We start from the raw sequence: 20,155 nt of genomic DNA, 5'->3' as shown, positions 1-20,155 counted from the left end.
AGAACAGATGAGGAAAGAGTCATGAGACCTCTAATGTCTATACACACCAATTGTAAGGGCCCAATTTTCCCAGCATGTATCTCACTCAGGCCAAGCAATTCTCATCAACTTCAAAGGGAGAGATGTGCATCCGCAGATCCAAGTTTGCAGTATGCAGGGCTTACTCAGCAGGAATACATACTATAATTTATGGTACCAGGCTTCATTTCTTTAGTCCAAATCAACTCAGCTGGATTTTGAAGCTTGAGTTCTTACAAATAATCAACTGTCCCTTAAAATATCAAATCCACTTGGCTTTATTTTACACATCAGTCCTGTTGATTACCTAAGATATGTCATAGTTTGAGTTTATACAATAATATGAAGACTTGTAATACACAGCTATATACTATACTACTCTGTAGCATTATAGTATCAAATTACCAAAATTTATTCTGGAGATAATTTTATGCATAGCAAAGAAAGAAGCAGGAGATATAATTTGCCATGTTTGCTGTTCAACAATTTTTAAAAATATAATTCTGTTTACAAGTAGTATTTTTCAGCTTTAATTTGATACTTTACTACCTTGTAAATTATCTTCTAATGTAATTACTTTTATATAATAATTATGATCTTGAAAGTCTATGAAGTGATTAAAGGGCATTTTCTAAGAAATGGAGTTCTGGATTTAAATTATGCAATTTTTCTGCTTAGAGTTTTGGTGTTAACTAGTTTATTATTATTATTATTATTATTATTATTATTATTATTATTATTAAATAGTTATGAAATGGCAAATATAGAGATAACCTTTACAAATACCTGAAACTTTAGGTCTAAAATGTTTTTAACTGCAGATTTCAAAAGTTGACCCAAGTATATCCCCCTTATCTTTTTTTTAGCATTTATTAGTTTTGACTCACTCTAGCATGTTATACACATCAGCACCTGTGCCCATTTAGCAAAGAATTTCAGTACAAATCATTTTTGAATTGAATAGACATCTCTATGAAGCATTACAATTGTTGCAATATTTTTAGAAACTCAAACAAGGAAATAAACAACTTCAGTAAAAGTGATTTAAATAACAAATAACGTATCTTTATAAACAGCTTATCTCCTTGAGAACAAAGAATAAACAAGGAGACAAGGTTTTTTTTTTCTTTCCACTATTAAAACAGATCACAATATGAATGGGTGAAATGTCATGAATAATTGGAGAAAATCACAGAGTAATCTTCGGCAAAAACATCTGATTTATTTAAATTGTCGCTGTTTGTCTTATTAGAACCTTTATTTAACCTTGTTATCCACAATGCAGTATCCAAGCTGGTTTATCAAAAATATACTTTGGAACTAATCATATTTTGAAAATTGTGACTTTCTCAAATGTAAGCTATAGAAATGTAAACCTCCTGTGACAGCTGTCATACTTGGGACCTAATTAACTGACATTACAATACACTGAAATGCCTGTGACCAATGTTTTGAATCTAAATCAACAGTAAATAAATCAAAGCTTTGAAAAATCCTGTCAATAGATTGAAGCTCAGGTTTCTGGTCAAGAGAATCATCAGGCTTTCCACTACTAGATTTCATCTAGATACAACATTCACAATCCTCTTGCCAAACCTAGCCACATACAATCAGTCATTCCTGATAATGGTGTTTAGGACCTCATCATATGATTTTCCATCCACGTTCTTTCTTTCCTTCCAGATAAATCGATTTCCTTATAGACTCCAAATAGATTTCAGGGCTTAGCATGTCTATAGCACCGTTTTAAATGCTTTGCAAATATTAACTCTTTCAGTGCTCATCACTACCTTGTAAGGCAGGTACTACTATTTTCCTGATTTTCCACATGAAGAAATGGAGGCATAGACAAGCGAAGTATTTTTTCTAGGGCTACACAGCTATAAGTATTTTCCCCATCTCCTGTAATGGGCCCTGATTAAATAGAATTGATTTGCTCATAGTATTGTCTTCCAGTCAGACTCATTTATATAAAATTCTAGCCAAGAGATATTTATAATATAAAAACATATCAGAATGGGAATATTTAAACCATGCTAGTATTATGCATAATGGATAGGATAGGTTAGAGAAAAAAGGAAGTACAAGATCTCTGCAGTCTAACCTTAACCAAAACTAAGCTATGGCAGGGGGGTGAAGGGTGGATAAAAAAAAATAATATTTACAGCAAAAAGGATTTAAATATTAGAGATACTGCTTAAGAGTAAATGGATGAGACTGATTTTAGACATGTTGAGTTTGAATTAGCCAATAAGACAACAAATGGAAATAGCACATGGGTGTGTGAGTATGTGGTGTGATGAGTGGTAAGTATTGTAGTGATACACCCACCCCAAGTTGAGATCTTTATAGATTTGGGAGCATTAGACAGCTTAGTGGATCAAGCCCTGGTCCAGCAGGTTTAGTCAAGCTCTCTACCAAACCCAACCCACAGTTTCTGGACAGATACATCTCTTATGTAGATACGTTTCCAAATGAGTAGTTAGAAGAGTTTACTTCCTTTGCAGATACAATTAGGAATCAACCTGGTATGCCTGGAAGTGTGTGTCTGGGTGGCTAAGGTCTTTCACTAGAACTCTAGCACCAATTCACAAATATTTGCCTGGCCCTCCACGTTCCAATAGGAGTTGTGGTGCTGTTTGCCTCCTGACATCCTCCTTTGACTTGGCATCTCACAAACTTCTGATGTGAACAGTTTTCAATTGCTTACTGAGGGTCAAGCAGGGGCAAATGTTTTTCAAGTCCATTCACTTTTCTACATTCCCACCATTAACGATCTTAGTTCTGCCGGAGTCATCTTTCTAAACTAAAAATCAAATCAGGTCACTCCTATTTAGTGGTTTCCTTTAGAATGTCTTTAGATAACATTCAGAACCTACACATGGACTCTATGGTCTTCACGGCCTTGTCCCTCTGGACTTAGTCCTTTCTATTCCCTTTCCACTCCAGTAGTACAGAACTCTGTGTGGCTCCCTAGCTGTACCATGCTCTTTCTTTCCCCTGGGCCCCTGCATGTGTTTATCTCTATCTCCAGAAGGCACCTCCTCCACACTTGCACACCCCAATCACAGGCACCTTGTCCGTCAAACACCAACTTTCTTAGTTTTCTTGCTGCTTCCTTCTGGCATTCTTCTCTTACTACCCTCAAGACTGGGCCCTTGTCACCCTCCATGTGACATGGCTTGTTCATTTTTATGTCTCTATGACTATTCTAAAAGATCCTGGAGGCAAACACTGTGTTGTATGTACCACCTTCCCTCTTCCCCATGTTCCTCCTTCCTCTAGCACCAAAAACATTGGCTTATTGTAGATGCTTGGTACATATTTGTCCCATGAATGGCCAGAAGGGCCTAAAAGTCCTAAGAGGAATATTTCTGTTCACCTGAAGAGACCATATGATGTCACTGGTTCTGAAATGGGACTCTCTCCCCACCCCACCAGTTCATCAACATATCTTGCATTCTTAAAATTCTCTAGATCTTTGCTACTCATTGTGGTCTGGAGACCAGCAGCATGGGCATTACCTTGTTAGAAATAACAACCTTGTTAGAAATATAAAATCTCAGACTTCGTCCTGGAACTCCTGGATCAGAATCTGCATTTTACAAGGTCCCCAGGTGATCTGTATGCACATTAATATTTGAGAAACACTGCTCTAGATAACATTGGTAGTTCTTCACTCAGAAAGTTGGTAATCCATTTTTCTGAGAGAAGGAATGCAAATGCCAGGTTTCCAGTGCTCCCCAGCTGAGGACTTATTTTTGCCCTGATCCAGAGGTATACCAAGCTTGCCTGTCCTTACATGTTTGAAATAAGTTACTTTGCATGTCAGGGACCTCCCCCCCCCCCCCCCCCCCCCCCCCCCCCCCCCCCCCCCCCCCCCCCCCCCCCCCCCCCCCCCCCCCCCCGGCTCCAATGAAATCAACTACTCAATTGAAAACAGGAAAAGCTCCTTGTCACAGCTGCTTTTGACTTCTAGACATTGAATCTAGTGCTATCTATCAAAAGAATCCCTCCATCTCAAGAATAGGACATACCCCTGATGTCAAAGGAGTCCTCAGCCATTGGCCGGGAGCAGCTCATGGGAAATGTGGCCTTGGAGCAAATGCAGTAATGAATTTGAGAGCACAGCAGCTGAGGCCATAGGTTAATTATGTTTCCTGAGGCTGGCCATCTGAAAGGCACATTCTCATGGCTACCACAAAGAGTATGGAGAAGATATAGAAAAGAAAGAAAAGGAATAATTAGTGGAGAAGAACTTGGGGAAAAAAAAAAACCAAGAGAAAGTGGTTCTGATGTTAATACAACCAGCTGGACACTGTCTGCTTCACCAAAACAGAAGCCCTAAATAATAATAATATAAAAAAGGCAGAATTATTTGTTTTGGAAGAGATATTTTGTACAGGATCTGAGGGTGGGAATTAGGACTCCTCAAAGGGCATGCCTACAACACAGCAGGGGGCCACTAACCTGCCTGCTGACACTGAGAGTCACTGTCCCTGTAGGTTTTCTTTGCTGAGTGGGGTATGCAACCAGGGCCTGCCCGGCTAGCTCCAGCTCCAGCAACACTTAGCCTCTTTAAATAAAACTGTAAGCAAATAGACAAAGGAAATCAGTGTGAAGGTGTATTTAGTTAAAGTATAAGCCTCCCAGAGACTCCAGACTCTTAGACTGTTTAAGGAGCAACCACATGATGATCTCCCTGACTGTGGGAGTAGTGAGGTTAACCTTTGAGGAGGAGAGGAGAAGAGTCTGTCTGATGTGCTACTAGAACAGAGTAACATTACCTCCAAAGCCTTTGATTCTCCAATACCAATTCAGTGTCAGACAATTCAAATCCACTCTGACACAAAGTGCCAGAAGTTGGCACAGACTCAACGAATTAAGGACTCAGTCCCACAAGACTGTCCCCACTTCAGACACCAGCTAATTCAAATGAGTTGCCAAAGCTATCCACTTCTGCCCAGCCAACTACATATTTGGGGGGTTCTCAGAATCTCCTCCCTCTCAGGTTTGATAATTCAACTCAAAAGATCTCAGAAAAACACTTTACTTATGTTTGCTGGTTTGTCTCTTCCATTTGGCTCAGAACAGCCAAATGAAAGAGATGCAAAGGGCGAGGTCTGGGGAAGGGATGTGTGGAATTTTTATTTCCTCTCCAGCCTGCCATCTTCCAGGAAATGGATGTGGGGTGGTGGTGGTGAAATTTCCCACCTCTCTGCAAGTATTTGGTCTTTCTGGTGACCAGCTCCCATCCTGAAGCTATCTAGGGGATCTTCCCTGAGTCTTGCCTCCTTAGCATAAACTCAAGTGTGGTCAAAAGGGGCTTTTTAGGAATAACAAAGATACTCCTACCATTCAAAAATTCCAATATTTTTTTATTAGACCAGATACAGTCAGATACAGGATTGAATGAGAAATACAATTCTCATGTGACTTTAAGTGTAATAATACAACCATCTCCAGGCACCTGGGTGGCTCCATCAGTTAAGCATCTGACTTCGGCTCAGGTCATGACTTCCAGCCCCACAACCAGCTCTGTGCTGACAGCGTGGATCCTGCTTTGGATCTTTGTCTCCCTCTCTCTCAGCCTCTCCCCCTTGTGTGCACACACTCTCTCTCTCAAAAATAAATAAACATGAACAAAAATTAATAATCCAACCATTTCAAATCATTGAGTAAAGAATAGATATTTAAAAAGTAGATTGCTTAATAAATGGTGTAGGAACAATTAGGTAGTCAAATGAGAAAAATTAGATCCATACTTATGCTAAAAGAAATTCTAGATGGATCAAATGTTTTTTTAAAAAAACTATAGGGGCGCCTGGGTGGCTCAGTCGGTTAAGCGTCCAGCTTTGGCTCAGGTCATGACGTCACAGTTCGTGGGTTCCAGCCCCGCATTGGGCTCTGTGCTGACAGCTAGCTCAGAGCCTGGAGCCTGCTTCAGATTCTGTGTCTCCCTCTCTCTCTGACTCTCCCCTTCTCTCACTGTCTCTCTCTGTCTCTCAAAAATAAATAAAAAACACTAAAATTTTTTAAAAACCTATAAATATTCTAGAAAAAAATAGATTTTTATAAGAGGAGGGGGTGCTTTCTAAGCATGCTTCAAAACTCAAAAGCCATAAAAGACTGACAAAATCCACTACATAAATTCATTACAAAGTACATGGTAAAAACCATTATTGGGAGAGCTAAAAGTTAAACTGGGGAAGATATTTACAATTTATATCACATAAAAGGGTTACCTCTTAATATTTAATAAACTCCAACAGATTAAGAAAAAGGGCAAGTCAATGGAAAAATGGGCAAAGAATCTAAACATATACACCACCAAAAAAAGGAAATATGAAAAGCTTGTAAACATATGAAGAGATGCTCAACTATGCTCAGTTGAATAAGGAATATGCAAATAAAAATACCATTTAGGTTAGTGAAGATTAAAGTTTTTTTAACACTTCATGTTGGTGAAGCTATGGACAAAGAGGTATCTTCATACATTGCCGAACAGGGTGTAAACTGGTTAAGCCTGTAGAGAGGAAATTTCGCAAGATCTCTGGTAAATATGTATACCTGCATCTTTTGACCCAGTAATTCCATTTACAGCAATTTATCCTACAAATATAGTACCGTGTGTGTAATGATGGCATATTCAAGGCTATTCGCAACACTGTAATAATGAAAGGTTGAGACCCCACATATATTTGTTAATAGGGGACATGTTAAATTATGGCACGTCATGTAATAGAATACTTGGCTGCAGTACAGATATGGAACTATCTTCAAGATACATTGTTAAGCACAATAAGATGCAAAACTCTGTACCCTATGGTGCTACATATATTCTAATATACTACTCAAAGGACACAATTTTCATCTCTCGTGGCCTAATACAGGCACACTAACAATTTATTTTTGTATTAGGCAGCTAGGGAAACATAAAATTGGTAATAGATTTCTAACATCTTAGCTTATCCCTGGCACATGCTGATGTCTTCCCATTTCTATCCCCACTGCAACTGCCACTCTCTCTTGAGTTACCAGTAGTAACAGCCTGGTTATCGGTCTTTCCAGACTTTTTCTCATAAGCATATAAAAATATGCACATATAGATGTATAGGTCTTTGTGTCTTTTCATTCCATTTGTTTACCCAAATGAGATGATATATTGGACAGATTTTTCTGTGATCTTCACCAATACAGCATGGATATTCCTCTTCTAATTCCAATAACTAAAAACAAATATAGTCATCATTCTGACTAGACATTGCCTGGACAGAGAAAACCTATAAATAGGGTCTTTACTTTCATTCAGCCACTAAATTCTCTTGTTAATTCTAGTAGCTTATTCTTTTTGGAGATTTCTAGGAATACAATCATATCTTCTGAAAAACAATTTTCCTCCCAATGTTTATACCAGGAAGCTCTTGAGCTGTATGGCTGCTATATTGCCGGGCTACTACCCTCTGTAACTGCTTCCCACTGCAGGTAACTGTTGCTGCTGTTCAAATCTGCTCTGAGTGGCCTTCAATGAATGAGAAAGAAACTTTCTATGAGAATATCCCATGATACTTTGTTCAAGTGTCACTGGTGACAGGACAATACAGTGGTTCCTGGTCTCTTAGTTCTCATATACTCTAATTCAAAGTGTCATCTTGTAGAGGCCAAGAGCATACCACCCAAAATATACCACTTTGGCATATTATTTTACATTTTTTAAGGTTTATTTATTTTGAAAGAGAAAGCAGAGAATGAGCAGGGGAGGGGCAGAGAGAGGGAGACAGAGGATCTGAAGCAGGCTCTATGTTGACAGCAGAAAGCCGATGTGGGGTTGAACTCGTGACTGGTGAGATTGTAACTTGAACTGAAATCAAGAGGCAGACTCTTAACTGACTGAGACACCCAGGCGCCCCTGGCATGTTATTTTAAATAAAAGTTACTTAGGAAACAGTGGGTGCAAGCACAGTCAGACCCTTTTCTCTGTCCCCTGAAAGTAGGAAACAAATCCTCCACATGAAAAGTATTCTTCTCACACTAAGTAAAAGAAAATCTTTATCACCAGAGATAGGACTTTAAAGCCTAGAATGCTATACAAAAAACGTTGTTAATTTTTTACTAACATATCTTTCTAGCCCAAATTCTGCTCAGAATTCCTTACTAATTAAAGCTTACAAGCTTTAATTAAGCTCTGTGTCTTGTCAATTCCTCACAGATTTATTGGCTCTTTGTCTAAAAAGTATAAAAACTGTCTGCCTTGGTCATTTCTTTGGATCTCAATTTCATTATTGGGCCTCCATGAGCATGTAATTAAACTTCGGTGGTTTTTTTCTGTTAATCCGTCTCATGTCAATTTGACTCTTACACCAGCTGGAAGATCTTAAAGGGTAGAAGGAAATTTATTTCCTCCTCCACAATCTATACTCACTTCTTGAACTCACTGCTGTGATAATAGGAGCCAAGTCCCCATTTGGTCTCTGGCAACATGAGACAGGCCCAGGAAAAGTACTATATGAGCATACTTATTCTGATATTCCCCTTACTCTCTGAAAGAGGGATATTCTTGGAGAGGATTTCTCTGACCACCCCATCTAATAAGCTTGTCTTATTCTCTATCATATTACCTCAGTTTTATTTTCCTTTTTTTGTTGTTTGTTTTTGCAGTTTTATTTTCCTTATAGCATCAATCATATTGGCAAATTTATTATTTGACCCATTTATTGACTTATTATGTCCCCCCAAGATAGACCATATACCACACTATAAACCTGATGAATTTAGAGAATCTCCAATCTTATTTGCCCTCAGCTCTCTACTATGTACAACTGAAAAAGCACCTACTACACCTTCAATAAACAATTGTTGAATCAAAGAATGTTGAGTTTTCTGGGAAATGGTCTATACTATGTTTAAGTAACTTCTTTATTCCAGCTGTTCCTATATTTTTACGTTTTCAATGATCTGGGCGATTTTTCATCTTAAGGGACAGATCCAATTATTTAAAGTGAATGATTTCTGAAACTCAACATACTTTTAAAAATATATAGTTGCAGAACTATGACATAAAGAGAGACAATTCTCTAAGTAGAAATTTATCCTTCTACTTCAATGTTCAAAACCTGCATTTGCTAGAGATGAACTACCATTTACTTGTTTTAGCTTTTTTGTCATTTCTTATAAAGGCTTATCTGAGTTTCATTTCAAATGCTGTAAAAATACGATTACTTTTTTTTTTGTTTAACTTACTGGAACTTTGTGGGAAATGAGAGAATAAAGTTGCAGGTCCCCCAAACACAGGTCATTAAAGGCAGATACCAGCCTACTACGTTATTTTTGGAGAGCCGACCAGTCCCCGAATGGTCTGACCTTAGTGCTGTGATCTGCCAAGGTCTTTTGTCTGTATTCCACTTTGCTACTTTATCTCCTTCCATTTATCAATCCATACACGTGTATGGTCAAACTGTCAAGATGACATCAGAATCATGACGTGTGACACTTGTTAATGGTTATCTAGAAAGGCATTTTCAGTGGTTCATAGGGAGACATTTGGTAGGCTAACACAATTCGAGAAAGCAGTTTTGTTTTGGTTGCTGGCACACCCCTCAAAACTCGCCGTTTAACTTTTGTCCCCCCAGCAAGGCGGCGAAGACCATTTTCACTGTTCCTCCCATCGCTCCAGGCCCAGGAAGCTAGCAGAAAGACAGGAAGCGCCCACCCCCGGACCCCTAGGTCCCGCAGCACCTCGGCCGCAGCCAGGCGGCGACGCGCCCGCCCGGTGCATTGTGGGCGCTGTAGTCTGGCCAGAACTGGCTCGCGACCACAAGTCCCGAGACTGCCGCTGCTCCTCTGCCGTCTAGCCTGCAGTTCCCCTGAGTGGCCACAGCTGAGCTTCCCGGGCCCAGGTCGCGGCGTCCCGGCGAGTCAGCTATTTCTCCCCGGGGCACCAAAGGCGGAAGCCGAAAGGACGCAGGGAGGAGCTTCGCGCGCGGGGTGAACGCCCGTCCTACGTGCTCGCTCGCCTAGCGACCGCCGTGCGCGAGCCCGGTGTCCCCGCGGCGGGCAGCAGCGGCGTCGGTGGAACTCGGAGGGGGCGGAGGGCGTCCGCAGCGGCGGCGGCTGCAGCAGCGAAATGGCGGAGACCGTGGCGGACACCCGGCGGCTGATCACCAAGCCGCAGAACCTGAATGATGCCTACGGGCCGCCCAGCAACTTCCTCGAGATCGATGTGAGCAACCCGCAGACGGTGGGGGTCGGCCGGGGCCGCTTCACCACCTACGAAATCAGAGTCAAGGTGAGGCCGTCTTTTCCCCTTCCAGGGAGACCCTCCTCCCGCCGTCCGTGGTCTCCCCCCGCCAGCCCATTAGCGGATCCCCTCTGGTGGCTACAGCCGCCCCGACCGGGAGCCCCGGGCTGACTCGGTCGGGCAGTCTTGTCCACGGGCGGGGTCTTGGGCCAGGGCCCTTCTTCGTGTCGGGTTTGGAAGGGGGGCTGCGGAGTGAGCTCAGCTCAGCTCTGGTCCTGGGAGAAGGTGCTCGAAGAAGAAGGCGTGGGTTGAGCGCCGCTTGCCCCTCAAGTAGCTGATCTGGGAATGACATTTGAGTTGGAAAGGTGTAGATCTTTCGAGAACACTGTGCTTCATCGGGAGGGGAGCTAGATGTGACTGAAGAACGGAGGTTTGCGCAAAGTTGAAGTTTTCCCAGTTTTCTTTTCCTGGAGACTTTTTCCAGAGGTGGCCAGGCTGGTTGTTCCAGGCCCTTCTTGAGCTACCAAAGTAACCGAGGTTGTACACTTTTCTGAACAGAATCTAGTGCAGTTCTCAAGAGCCTGACGAATTTGGTAGGGCTGAGCCTGGCGAGGACGGAGATTGACCTTACCATTCTGGGCCACAGTCGTGCTAAAGGCTGAGGTGTGGCAAATGTTGTCTACCTCACAATCCAAAACTACAACTGCTTTAAGAAAGAATGTCTATTCATTTAGGGACTTTGCTCTCTTAATTTCGAGATTTGCACTTCACTGAATGAAGGAGTCAGCTGAAGTAGAAACACACTTATAATTTCATAACTACTATTTGATAGCAATAAGTAATTCAGATGATTTGAAAGATGTTAATTGGAATAGTGCTTCACTTTCACTGTAGTTCAGGATTCAGGAACTTGCTCGTGTATGGAAGTATCTTTAAAAATTAATTACGTAAAACGAATCTAGCTGTTAAAAACGACAACAAATTGTTTTACTAAAAATTAAGTATAAGAATTTCACTTTAATCGAAATTTACATAACAAGTTACTATAAATAAATGGAGTAATTTCTCATTAACTTGTGCATTTTGGTGTGGGTGGTTAAAAAAACCAAAACCTATAATTTACCATCTTAACCCTTTATAAGTTAAGTGTACGGTTCAGCAGTGTTAAGTATATTCATATTGTGACTTAGGCACATAAAAATGATTTATCATGTATTGCTAAGAAATCATACTTTAAGATATGAAACTGTTTGTTACAAGCCACCCTCGGGTCCCTCTGGATGTGTAAAATGTGGACCATAAGCAGTCTTATTATAGTGAAATTGCAAACTCCAGGCTCCAGGGTATTTAGGGAACTACTTTACCACATAAGCCTAGTGAAAAAGGCCTTCCTACCTTTCTTTCCTTTCCTTTTTTTTTTTTTAACTTTGGAATGATTTTTAGATATATGACAGGTTGTTCAATAAGAAGAACTTCCTCTTTTACCCTTATTCACCACCATGTTTTCCTTTCTTATGCTAAAACAGAACTTGGTATTCCTGTTTCTAAACTTCCATAGTTGTACTTCCTGTCATGCAACCGAAGCAAAATCTCCTGCCTACACTTCCTCTGTTTAATAACCTTGTGCTTATGCTGCTGAGTGCTCAGTGTTAAATACACTCTAGTATAACTTAATTATTTAAAAAAATACATCTGATACTTTACTGAAGAGCTGATGTAGCACTTAAAAATAGTGTTCATTTGCATTTTTTAGAATAATCCTTTCTAATATTGGTTAATGAGCTATGGGATTAATGAAGTATACACTCACATTGGTTTTTTTTGGGGGGGGATGATGTTTATAGTCATAATTGCAAGTATCCTCTAAAAATGTGGGTGTTCTAATGCTTATGAAATGCCATTGGGTTTTTCTTGATACGTAATGTGTTATCTTAAAACTTAAGATACCATATAGTAACGACAGTAGGTCTTAAGGAGCATATGATTTTTGAGAGTAATTACAATCTTGTATTAAGGGAGAATGACCAGTGAGATAAATAGGTAAATCACTTTGTAATTTTATTTATTACTGCTTTTCTAAACTGTTGCTGCTGTCCCTAGCCCCTACTGCCTGCCTTTTGCTGTTGAATCGCCATGTGGAGTTTGGGCCCTTAAACTATCTTCTAGTTACTCTATAATTCTGGCCTTGAGAAAAATGTTCAATTTTATAGGATCTGATTGAAATTACTCTAATTCACAGAGTAATTTTATCTAGATGGTGGCACTTTAGAATGCAAGTTTCCCAATCTTCATTTATCTTTTGGTTTGAGGGTAGTGTTTAAGACTATTAGGATCACTTGATTAGTATCTCTGGGCTTTTGAAAATAATTGGTACATTGTTAATGTTTTTAAAAATTGTTCTAATGGGTAGGTACAGCAGAGAGCACCATAAATGATGAAAGGTTTAGGAAAGCTCAGGGTCTAGAATTATTTTGTCATATTAAAGAGAAGTCTAAAGGAGAAATTCAGTCACTGTTCCATGAAGTTTGTACTATAATGTAATCTTAATTTTCTGGGGATTTTAAATTAAGATCTTCTGTTGGAACTAGAGACAGTTGTTTCAAACAAGATTGAAGTTAAGGATCTTTTTTGAGCTCTGAGTTCAAAGAAAAGATTTATCATTTATTAGCAGAATAAGGTATATGATCGAAGTTCCACTTCCCCTCTGTAAAATAGGTATGCTAACAATAGCCCCTACATCATAAGACTAAATGAGATAATGCACGTAAATCTCTTGAGCATTGACTGATACATACTAAGCGTCGAAGGTTACCTTTTTCCAAATGTGGGTTATCTTCTAATTTAAAAGGCAGTGATCTGCCTTTTAAAACTGCATTTTCTATCTTACTATGTATTTGGGTTAACTAAAATTGTTAGATTTTCTTGGCATGGAAGTATACTTTTATTGAGGCAGATATGGCATAAAAGAAGCCATCTTGTGTAGTACTAAGTAACTTTTTTGTTGATTCCATGTAGAAAGTTGTGATGCCTTTGGAAGGTGATAAATTTCATATTAAGCCCAAAAATATTGAATAAAATATTTCATATTTTAAAGTACCACATTTCCTATGATGGGACTAGTATTTTTTCCAGTTTTATTGAGATACAATTGCTGTATAATGTATATGTCTAAAGTGTTCAACAGAATGATTTGCTATATGTATATGTAATATTTCTCCCCTCAAGTAGTTGCAGAAGTAGCCTCTTAAAATTGAGGCTTATTAAAACATAAAGCTTAATATAAAGTTTGATAAACATTTTGACAAGAAAGATGGTCAGTAAAAGTAGCATCTTGATAGTGTTTGCCATTCTAAACCTGTATTGGTGATTTTTCTCTAGGTGAGTCGTCTCATTTTAAATTGGGTGTTATTAATATCCAGATTGGAAGCTGAGAAATAAATTAATTCTTAGACCTAGTTTTAGGATTTATAAGAATGTATTATTAAAGGGCCAAGGTAATATTTTAAAGAATCAAGGTATTTTAGTGCCAGGGGACATGTGCAGAATCTGTGCAGCCTTATCAGTTGGCCATGAGCTATCTGATACACATCTTTGCTGCTAGCTATGGCTGATGTCCAGTATCTCCATTAAGGAAGGGCATATGGGGCACCTGGGTGGCTCAGTCCGTTGAGCGACCAACTTCAGCTCAGTTCATAATCTCAGAGTCTGTGAGTTTGAGCCCTGTCTGGGGCTCTGTGTTGACAGCTCAGAGCCTAGAGCCTGATTCAGATTCTGTCTCCCTCTCTGCCCCTCCCCCTTCTCAAAAATAAACACTAAAAATAAAAGAAAAAAAGGCAGGGTATATAACTAGCTTTGAAGATTCCGTTCTTACTTAATCCATCCCTAAGTTGGGGAGAAGGAGGCAGTGACCGTTAAAAAAGAGTGGCCTCGCTATATTGGGACTGTTCTCTGTTGTTTATTTTAGTACATCAGGGACCCAAGGCACAGAAGGTTGTCTCTCACCCAAAGTAAATTATCTAACTAGTGTCAGAGCCAGGGTTAGATTTGAACTATTCTGGTCCTGGTTCAGAACTACTTCACAGCCACAGTTCATTTCATTTAAAATAGCACATTAAAACCTTTGTTACCTACAGCCTACTGTTGGAGCACCCTCAGGTGCCTGAACCTTTTGAAGGAAACCCCATAGTTGGCCATCTTGACACCTGGGAATTGGCTCTTCAGTAATCCACTGTAGGTCACATGCACACAGGAGAAATGGACAGCTGCAAAGAGCTTGCTATTAAATGTTCTGTTCTGATGAGACGACCTGAAGAGAATGTGTTGTTGACTGGCTGACTAGTGATGTTATAAAAGATGAGACGTGTTTTCTGTGTGTTGAAGCTGAAGAAGAGATGGATAACTTGAGTACTTACTCTGTTCAAGGCATTGTGCTATATATATTAAAAAATGTGGAACGCTTCATGAAGTTGCGTGTCATCCTTGTGCAGGGGCCATGCTAATCTTCTCCGTGTCTTTCCAGTTTTAATACATGTGCTGCCAAAGTGAGCACTGCTATGTGTATATAATGTGATCTTTGAGGTAACTAAGAACAGATAATAATCTTGCTTTGCAATTGTAAAAGCTGGGGTCCCTGTTGACCCTTTCTTGTCCCTCCCGCTTCTTACTTTTTGTTCCAGTCCTGCTGAACTACTGTATCTCCTGAATAAACAATTCTCTTTTATCTAGGCCTCTTGTATCTACACACTTACTCTGCTGCTAAAAAGTCTTCCTGAGGTACCCAACTGGCTTGGTTGATGAAGCAAGCATGTGACTCCTGATCTTGGGGTTATGGGTTCAAATACTACGTTAGGTGTGGAGATTACTTAAAAAACTAAAATTTGAAAAACAAAAACTAGTTTTTTCTTTCGTGGCCTCATCTGACTACTATTATATTGCTTGTCCTGCAGGACTTAGCCTTACTGTCACCTTTTTAGAGATTTTTGTTTATCCTTGGAATTTAGACTGGATTTCCTTCCTGTGTGCCCTTGTAGCCCTATAGGGATTACATTGTTTGCTTGTCTGTGGTTTCTTTTAGTTCCTGTATCTTCCACTGTAAGTTCCTAGAGGACAGGGACTGTCATAATCACCCCTAACATCTGGCACTGTGCTTGGCATATAGTGACATTATGGATAAATGAAATTTAAGAAGGTTAAGTAACTAGTTCAAAGTCATGGGTATTAAATGGCAAAAGTGGGATTTGAATTTAGATTTTTCTGACCTTCAGAGCCTTAGTGAACATTCACCTGAAGCTTTGGAAACCGTTGAGATTCTCATTTCTTAGGTAGGGGTGGGATATGGGAAGTTTAAAAAGCACCCTAGCAAGAGCACTTAACTGCACACAGCAAGGCTTGTTCTTCCTTGCACTGTGCCGTCTGAGAGGTATGAGAAAAATCTGTGGAACCACAGTGGTGGGTAGCCATGATGGGATTTAAAAAGGCAAATTCTAAATAAATAGAAATAAACAAATCAACCAACTAACCAAAACAAAATAGCACATCCTGACAAAGATCTGAGAACAGAAAGGAAAACCAATGACATTTGCCAAAGTTAGAAATTGTTTTTGGAGGGGAGGCAATTTATGTGGTAGTTAAAAGCATAACAATTTGTACAACTTAGCTTTGGGGGAAGAAGGGGAGGATTTTACTGTATTTGGCCAAGACAGATCATTTCTCCCTTGTACCATCCTTGTCTGTATCACTACGTAATAATCATGCAGGTAAGCTGGGAGTCAAGAAAATGCTATATATGTGTGTGTGTGTATGTATGTATATCTGTATATATATGTGTATATGTATATATATATTTATACATACATATATGTACATATAGGAAAGAGATTCATGTTTTACCACTACAGCTATTCTATCTTTAAAGTGGAACAGTCTAAAAGCGCTTAACTTTTAGCCATCTTGGTGATTTCTTTGTAACAGCGATTTTCCCTCTCTTCACCTTCATAATCATGCTTTCCAAAAGGAAAAAAATTGGCTGAACTGTTGTTTTTAGATACTTTGATGTTGTACCATATTGTGCTGTTTTCATATAAACAGAACTAGCATTTTTTTAAAATATCAGATAAGAAAGATGGTGTCAAGGGAAAGCAATATTATAATCTTGGTACAGTTGTTTACTGATTTCTTAGTTAAATGACTTGAGACTGTCAACCAAAGTTTTACTTCCTTAAAGAAGTATTTAATTTAGAGCCTAGGAATTTTGACATGGTAGTAAAATGGGACATTTGATATAACTTTTGCAAGAAAGGTTGTATCAATTAGGATACGTTTGGGCTGTTCTCACAGAGACTTCAACAATAGTTTATTTTTTTTACACGAGAGGTCTCAGGGGCAGTCCTGGGCTGGGATCATGACTTAACTATCTGCCTCCAGCATCACATCCATCTTCTAGCCGTGGGAAGGCATATTGCTGCCCAATGTCCTTTCCCACAAAGGAAGCTGGGAAATTTAGTCTATCTGGGCAGCCATGTGAAGAAAGAAGCAACACTGTGGTTTGCTTTGCCACAGTAGCAAATAAGTGATTGGGATCAACCCCTTTAGGATGTTGCTTTAGCAACACCTGATCATCTTTCTTAAGTCTTTCTTACCTTTTTTTTTTTTTTTTTGGCCTATGCCTGATACTTTAGAGACTTCATTTGATTTGTAACTAATAAAATTGAGTTCTGATTAGTTTTGACAGTCATAAATGTGACTGAGTTTTGATCTCTAACTGAGAACTAATTTTGATGAGTTGTGAAACAAGACAAACATGAAGATATGGCGTATCTGATACAGAGATGTACCATGAGATTGTGGTTGGATTAGAGGTACTGAAAATAGATGATTAACTAACCTTTTTTTTTTCTTTAATGGCTCTTTAAAACTGTGTAAGTAGTTAAGACTATCATTTTAACTGATGGTATTGAATGAGTATATAATTTGAGCCACAAAGATCAGTGAGATCAGTATGTCTTACCAGAGAATCATAGAAGACTTAAAGTAATTTTTATAAAATTACTTTTTGTCTCATAATACCAGAATGGGCACTTTCTATTTCTTTGCTGTTTAGTCTTTGATTTTATCACTGATGTAGCATCTGTGTTTGATTGGCTTTCCTTAAATTATTTCCATACCTGCCACTTGTATACTGTTTGCCTGCTGTTTTTCTCCATTCCTGAATTGTGGGATGTTTCTCTGTTCTATAGTGAGAAACAGCAACATTTGAGGGCACCTGGGTGGCTTAGTTGGTTCAGTGTCCAACTTCGGTTCAGGTCATGGTCTCATGGTTCATGAGTTCGAGCCCTGCATTGGGCTCTGTGATGACAGCTCAGAACCTGGAGTCTGCTTCGGATTCTGTGTCTGCCTCTCTTTCTGCCCTTCCCCTGCTCATGTTCTGTCTCTCTCTCAAAAATAAATAAACATTAAAAAAAACCAAACAATATTTTGAAAAGTACAGTCTACTTAGATATATAAATGCAATGACTTAAAATACGTAAACTTGTTATAAAGTCAAAAATATTTCATAGTTTAAAGAGGGGCAGTTGGCTAACTCAGTTGGTAGAGTGTGCGACTCTTCATCTCAGGGTCATGAATTTGAGCCCTATGTTGGACTTAGAGTCTAAAAAAAGTTGGGTGCTTTACTTAAATAGGCTGTAGAGGATTATTTTTCCAAACTGAAGAGAAAATTATTAAAAGACTAAGTCACTTTGGCTATCCAAATATAGGTCAAGATTAATAATACTAAATGATGAGTGCAGATTTGGGTTTGTTTTTTTTTAACTGAGTATAGGAGAAAGAACCACATAGTTTTTAATACAGTGGTTTATCCTTGTTGTGATCTGGTGCCCCTGTATGAAAGGGAGCCAGCTTCTGAAACAAGACAAGTGTAAAATTATGAGTACTATGTGGTGAATACTGTTGGTTATTGGCTCTTGGTTACAGTTTAACTCAGAAAAGGTGTCATGCTTATTGTTAGGCCTCTGACCCTCCATAATTCCAAGCAAGGTCTTGGAAGCAATAGTATCTTCCATTTACTGCACACATTAGGAGAAAAGTACTTTGACTTTAGCAACTTGTGATTCTAGGTCTCAAAGTCTAAAATATAAAAGTATTTCAGGCGATAAATGTATAACTACACAATTTCTTCTGATGTTACATCATTTTTTTTTTCTTGGTTTCTATTTTGAAAAGAAACCTGCACATTAACTTCAGGCATTTATTTATAAAGAGCAGGAATAATTTGTTCTTTTAAAACATCCAGATCCATTTGTGATAGGTTAGATTTTAAAACTCGAACTTAAAAGACTATGACATAAGGGCAGTGGGCTGGCTCAGTCAGTAGAACATGCAACTCTATCTCAGGGTTGTGAGTTTGAGCACCACATTGAGTATAGATATTACTTTAAAATTTTAAAAATTCTTAATTTTTTTTATATTTATTTATTTTTTGAGAGAAACACTGAGACAGTGCATGGGCGGGGAGAGTCAGAGAGAGAAGGAGACACAGAATCTGACGCAGGCTCCAGGCTCTGAGCAGTCAGCACAGAGCCCAATGCAGGGCTCAAACCCACTAACTGTGAGATCATGGTTTGAGCCAAAGTCGGACGCTTAACCAACTGAGCCACTCAGGTGCCTTCACACACACACAAAAAATCTTAAAAAAAATAAAAGGCTATGAAGTAAAAAAAAAAAAAAGAAACAAAAAAACAAAAAAAAAACCCCACATATATCAAATGTGTAAGGCACCCAGAGCTTCTGTATGAAGGAAGTTCAAGAATGTCAAAGCTAAAGAAGCACTGTAGGAGAATTCTAACTATATAAAATCTGGTAAAACATAAAATTAAGAAAGGCTTTATAGGTTGGAGTAGGCCATCAGTTATGAATACAGTTGAGCGGATTCTTTAGAAGGAATGTGTTCTTTAATTTGCTTTTCTCTAGAATTTTTGATATGCCTTTGTCTAAAACTGTTCTAGTAGCCATTAGCCATATGGAGCTGTTTAAATTGAAGTGTTAGATTCAAACTGCCAGATATCTATTTTGTCCAGTTTCCCTAGAATGAATGTTGACTTGTTTGATTTGTTGTTAGTTCGTTATAAGTGATAATTGGCCTTGAATATACAGGATAGTTCATATATGAAGGAACCAGTGTTTGTAGGGCTTTTTAAAAACTCCTGAATTTCTTTAACCTTTTTGCTCTATTTCACTGTGTTTTCAGTCAGTGGTACCTCCATAGTCTGTTCACTGTCAGCCCTGTGCCAGACTCGAAGCATGCACTGACTTCAGACGCACCTTCTTCTCTGCTGATAGACAAAATTTCAGAGCACCTGGGTGACTCAGTTGGTTAGGCATTTGGCTCAGGTCCTGACCCAAGGTCATGGGATCAAGCCTTATGTTGGACTCCATGCTAACAGTGTAGAGCCTGCTTAGGATTCTGTCTCTTCCCTTTCTCTCTGCCCCTCCCCTTCTCAGTCACGTGTGCATGAACATTCTCTCTCTCTCTAATGGACAAACTTAAAAAAAGTATTTAAATAAATTTCTAATGCTTAACAAAAAAGTGGGGGGAGGGCATCTGGGTGGCTCAATCAGTTAAGTGTCTGACTTCAGTTCAGGTCATGATCTCATGGTTCATGAGATGCTAACTGACTGAGCCATGCAGGCACCCCAAAAGAGAAGATTTCTTAATCCAGCCAAAGGTTAGAGACTTTTCTTTGTAGGATAATTTTATTATATTATGAAATTGAGCACAGGTTTATAAACTATAATAAGACTATAGCTTAACCAAAAGAGAACTGGGGTGAGAGTAAATGGTGCCTTTCTGAATGCTAGAATTTTACTTTTCTCAGTCCTGTGCAGGTAGATGTAAAATCTGTG

The 20,155-nt window shown here is 39.0% G+C and overlaps 1 protein-coding gene and 1 non-coding gene across 2 annotated transcripts in view; one reads left to right on the top strand and one right to left on the bottom strand.

Annotated features, from left to right (window-relative positions):
• Window positions 1-10,043: 10,043 nt before the first annotated feature.
• The window catches only part of SNX3 (sorting nexin 3), a 50,938-nt gene continuing 40,826 nt past the window's right edge, over window positions 10,044-20,155 (top strand). Inside the window, exon 1 of the mRNA XM_029944049.1 lies at window positions 10,044-10,303. Within this exon, the coding sequence (XP_029799909.1) occupies window positions 10,142-10,303 (162 nt within the window). The 5' untranslated portion in view covers window positions 10,044-10,141. The remainder of the gene's footprint in view (window positions 10,304-20,155) is intronic.
• LOC115297245 lies at window positions 14,698-14,804 on the bottom strand. The gene has a single exon (XR_003911348.1). It is a non-coding gene; the product is annotated as a U6 spliceosomal RNA (small nuclear RNA).

This window comes from Suricata suricatta, chromosome 7, assembly GCF_006229205.1.
Source record: "Suricata suricatta isolate VVHF042 chromosome 7, meerkat_22Aug2017_6uvM2_HiC, whole genome shotgun sequence".
In the NCBI taxonomy this organism is placed as follows: Eukaryota; Metazoa; Chordata; class Mammalia; order Carnivora; family Herpestidae; genus Suricata; species Suricata suricatta.
The sequence above is the reverse complement of the archived record's forward strand: the minus strand, read 5'-3'. Positions and strand labels throughout refer to the sequence as shown.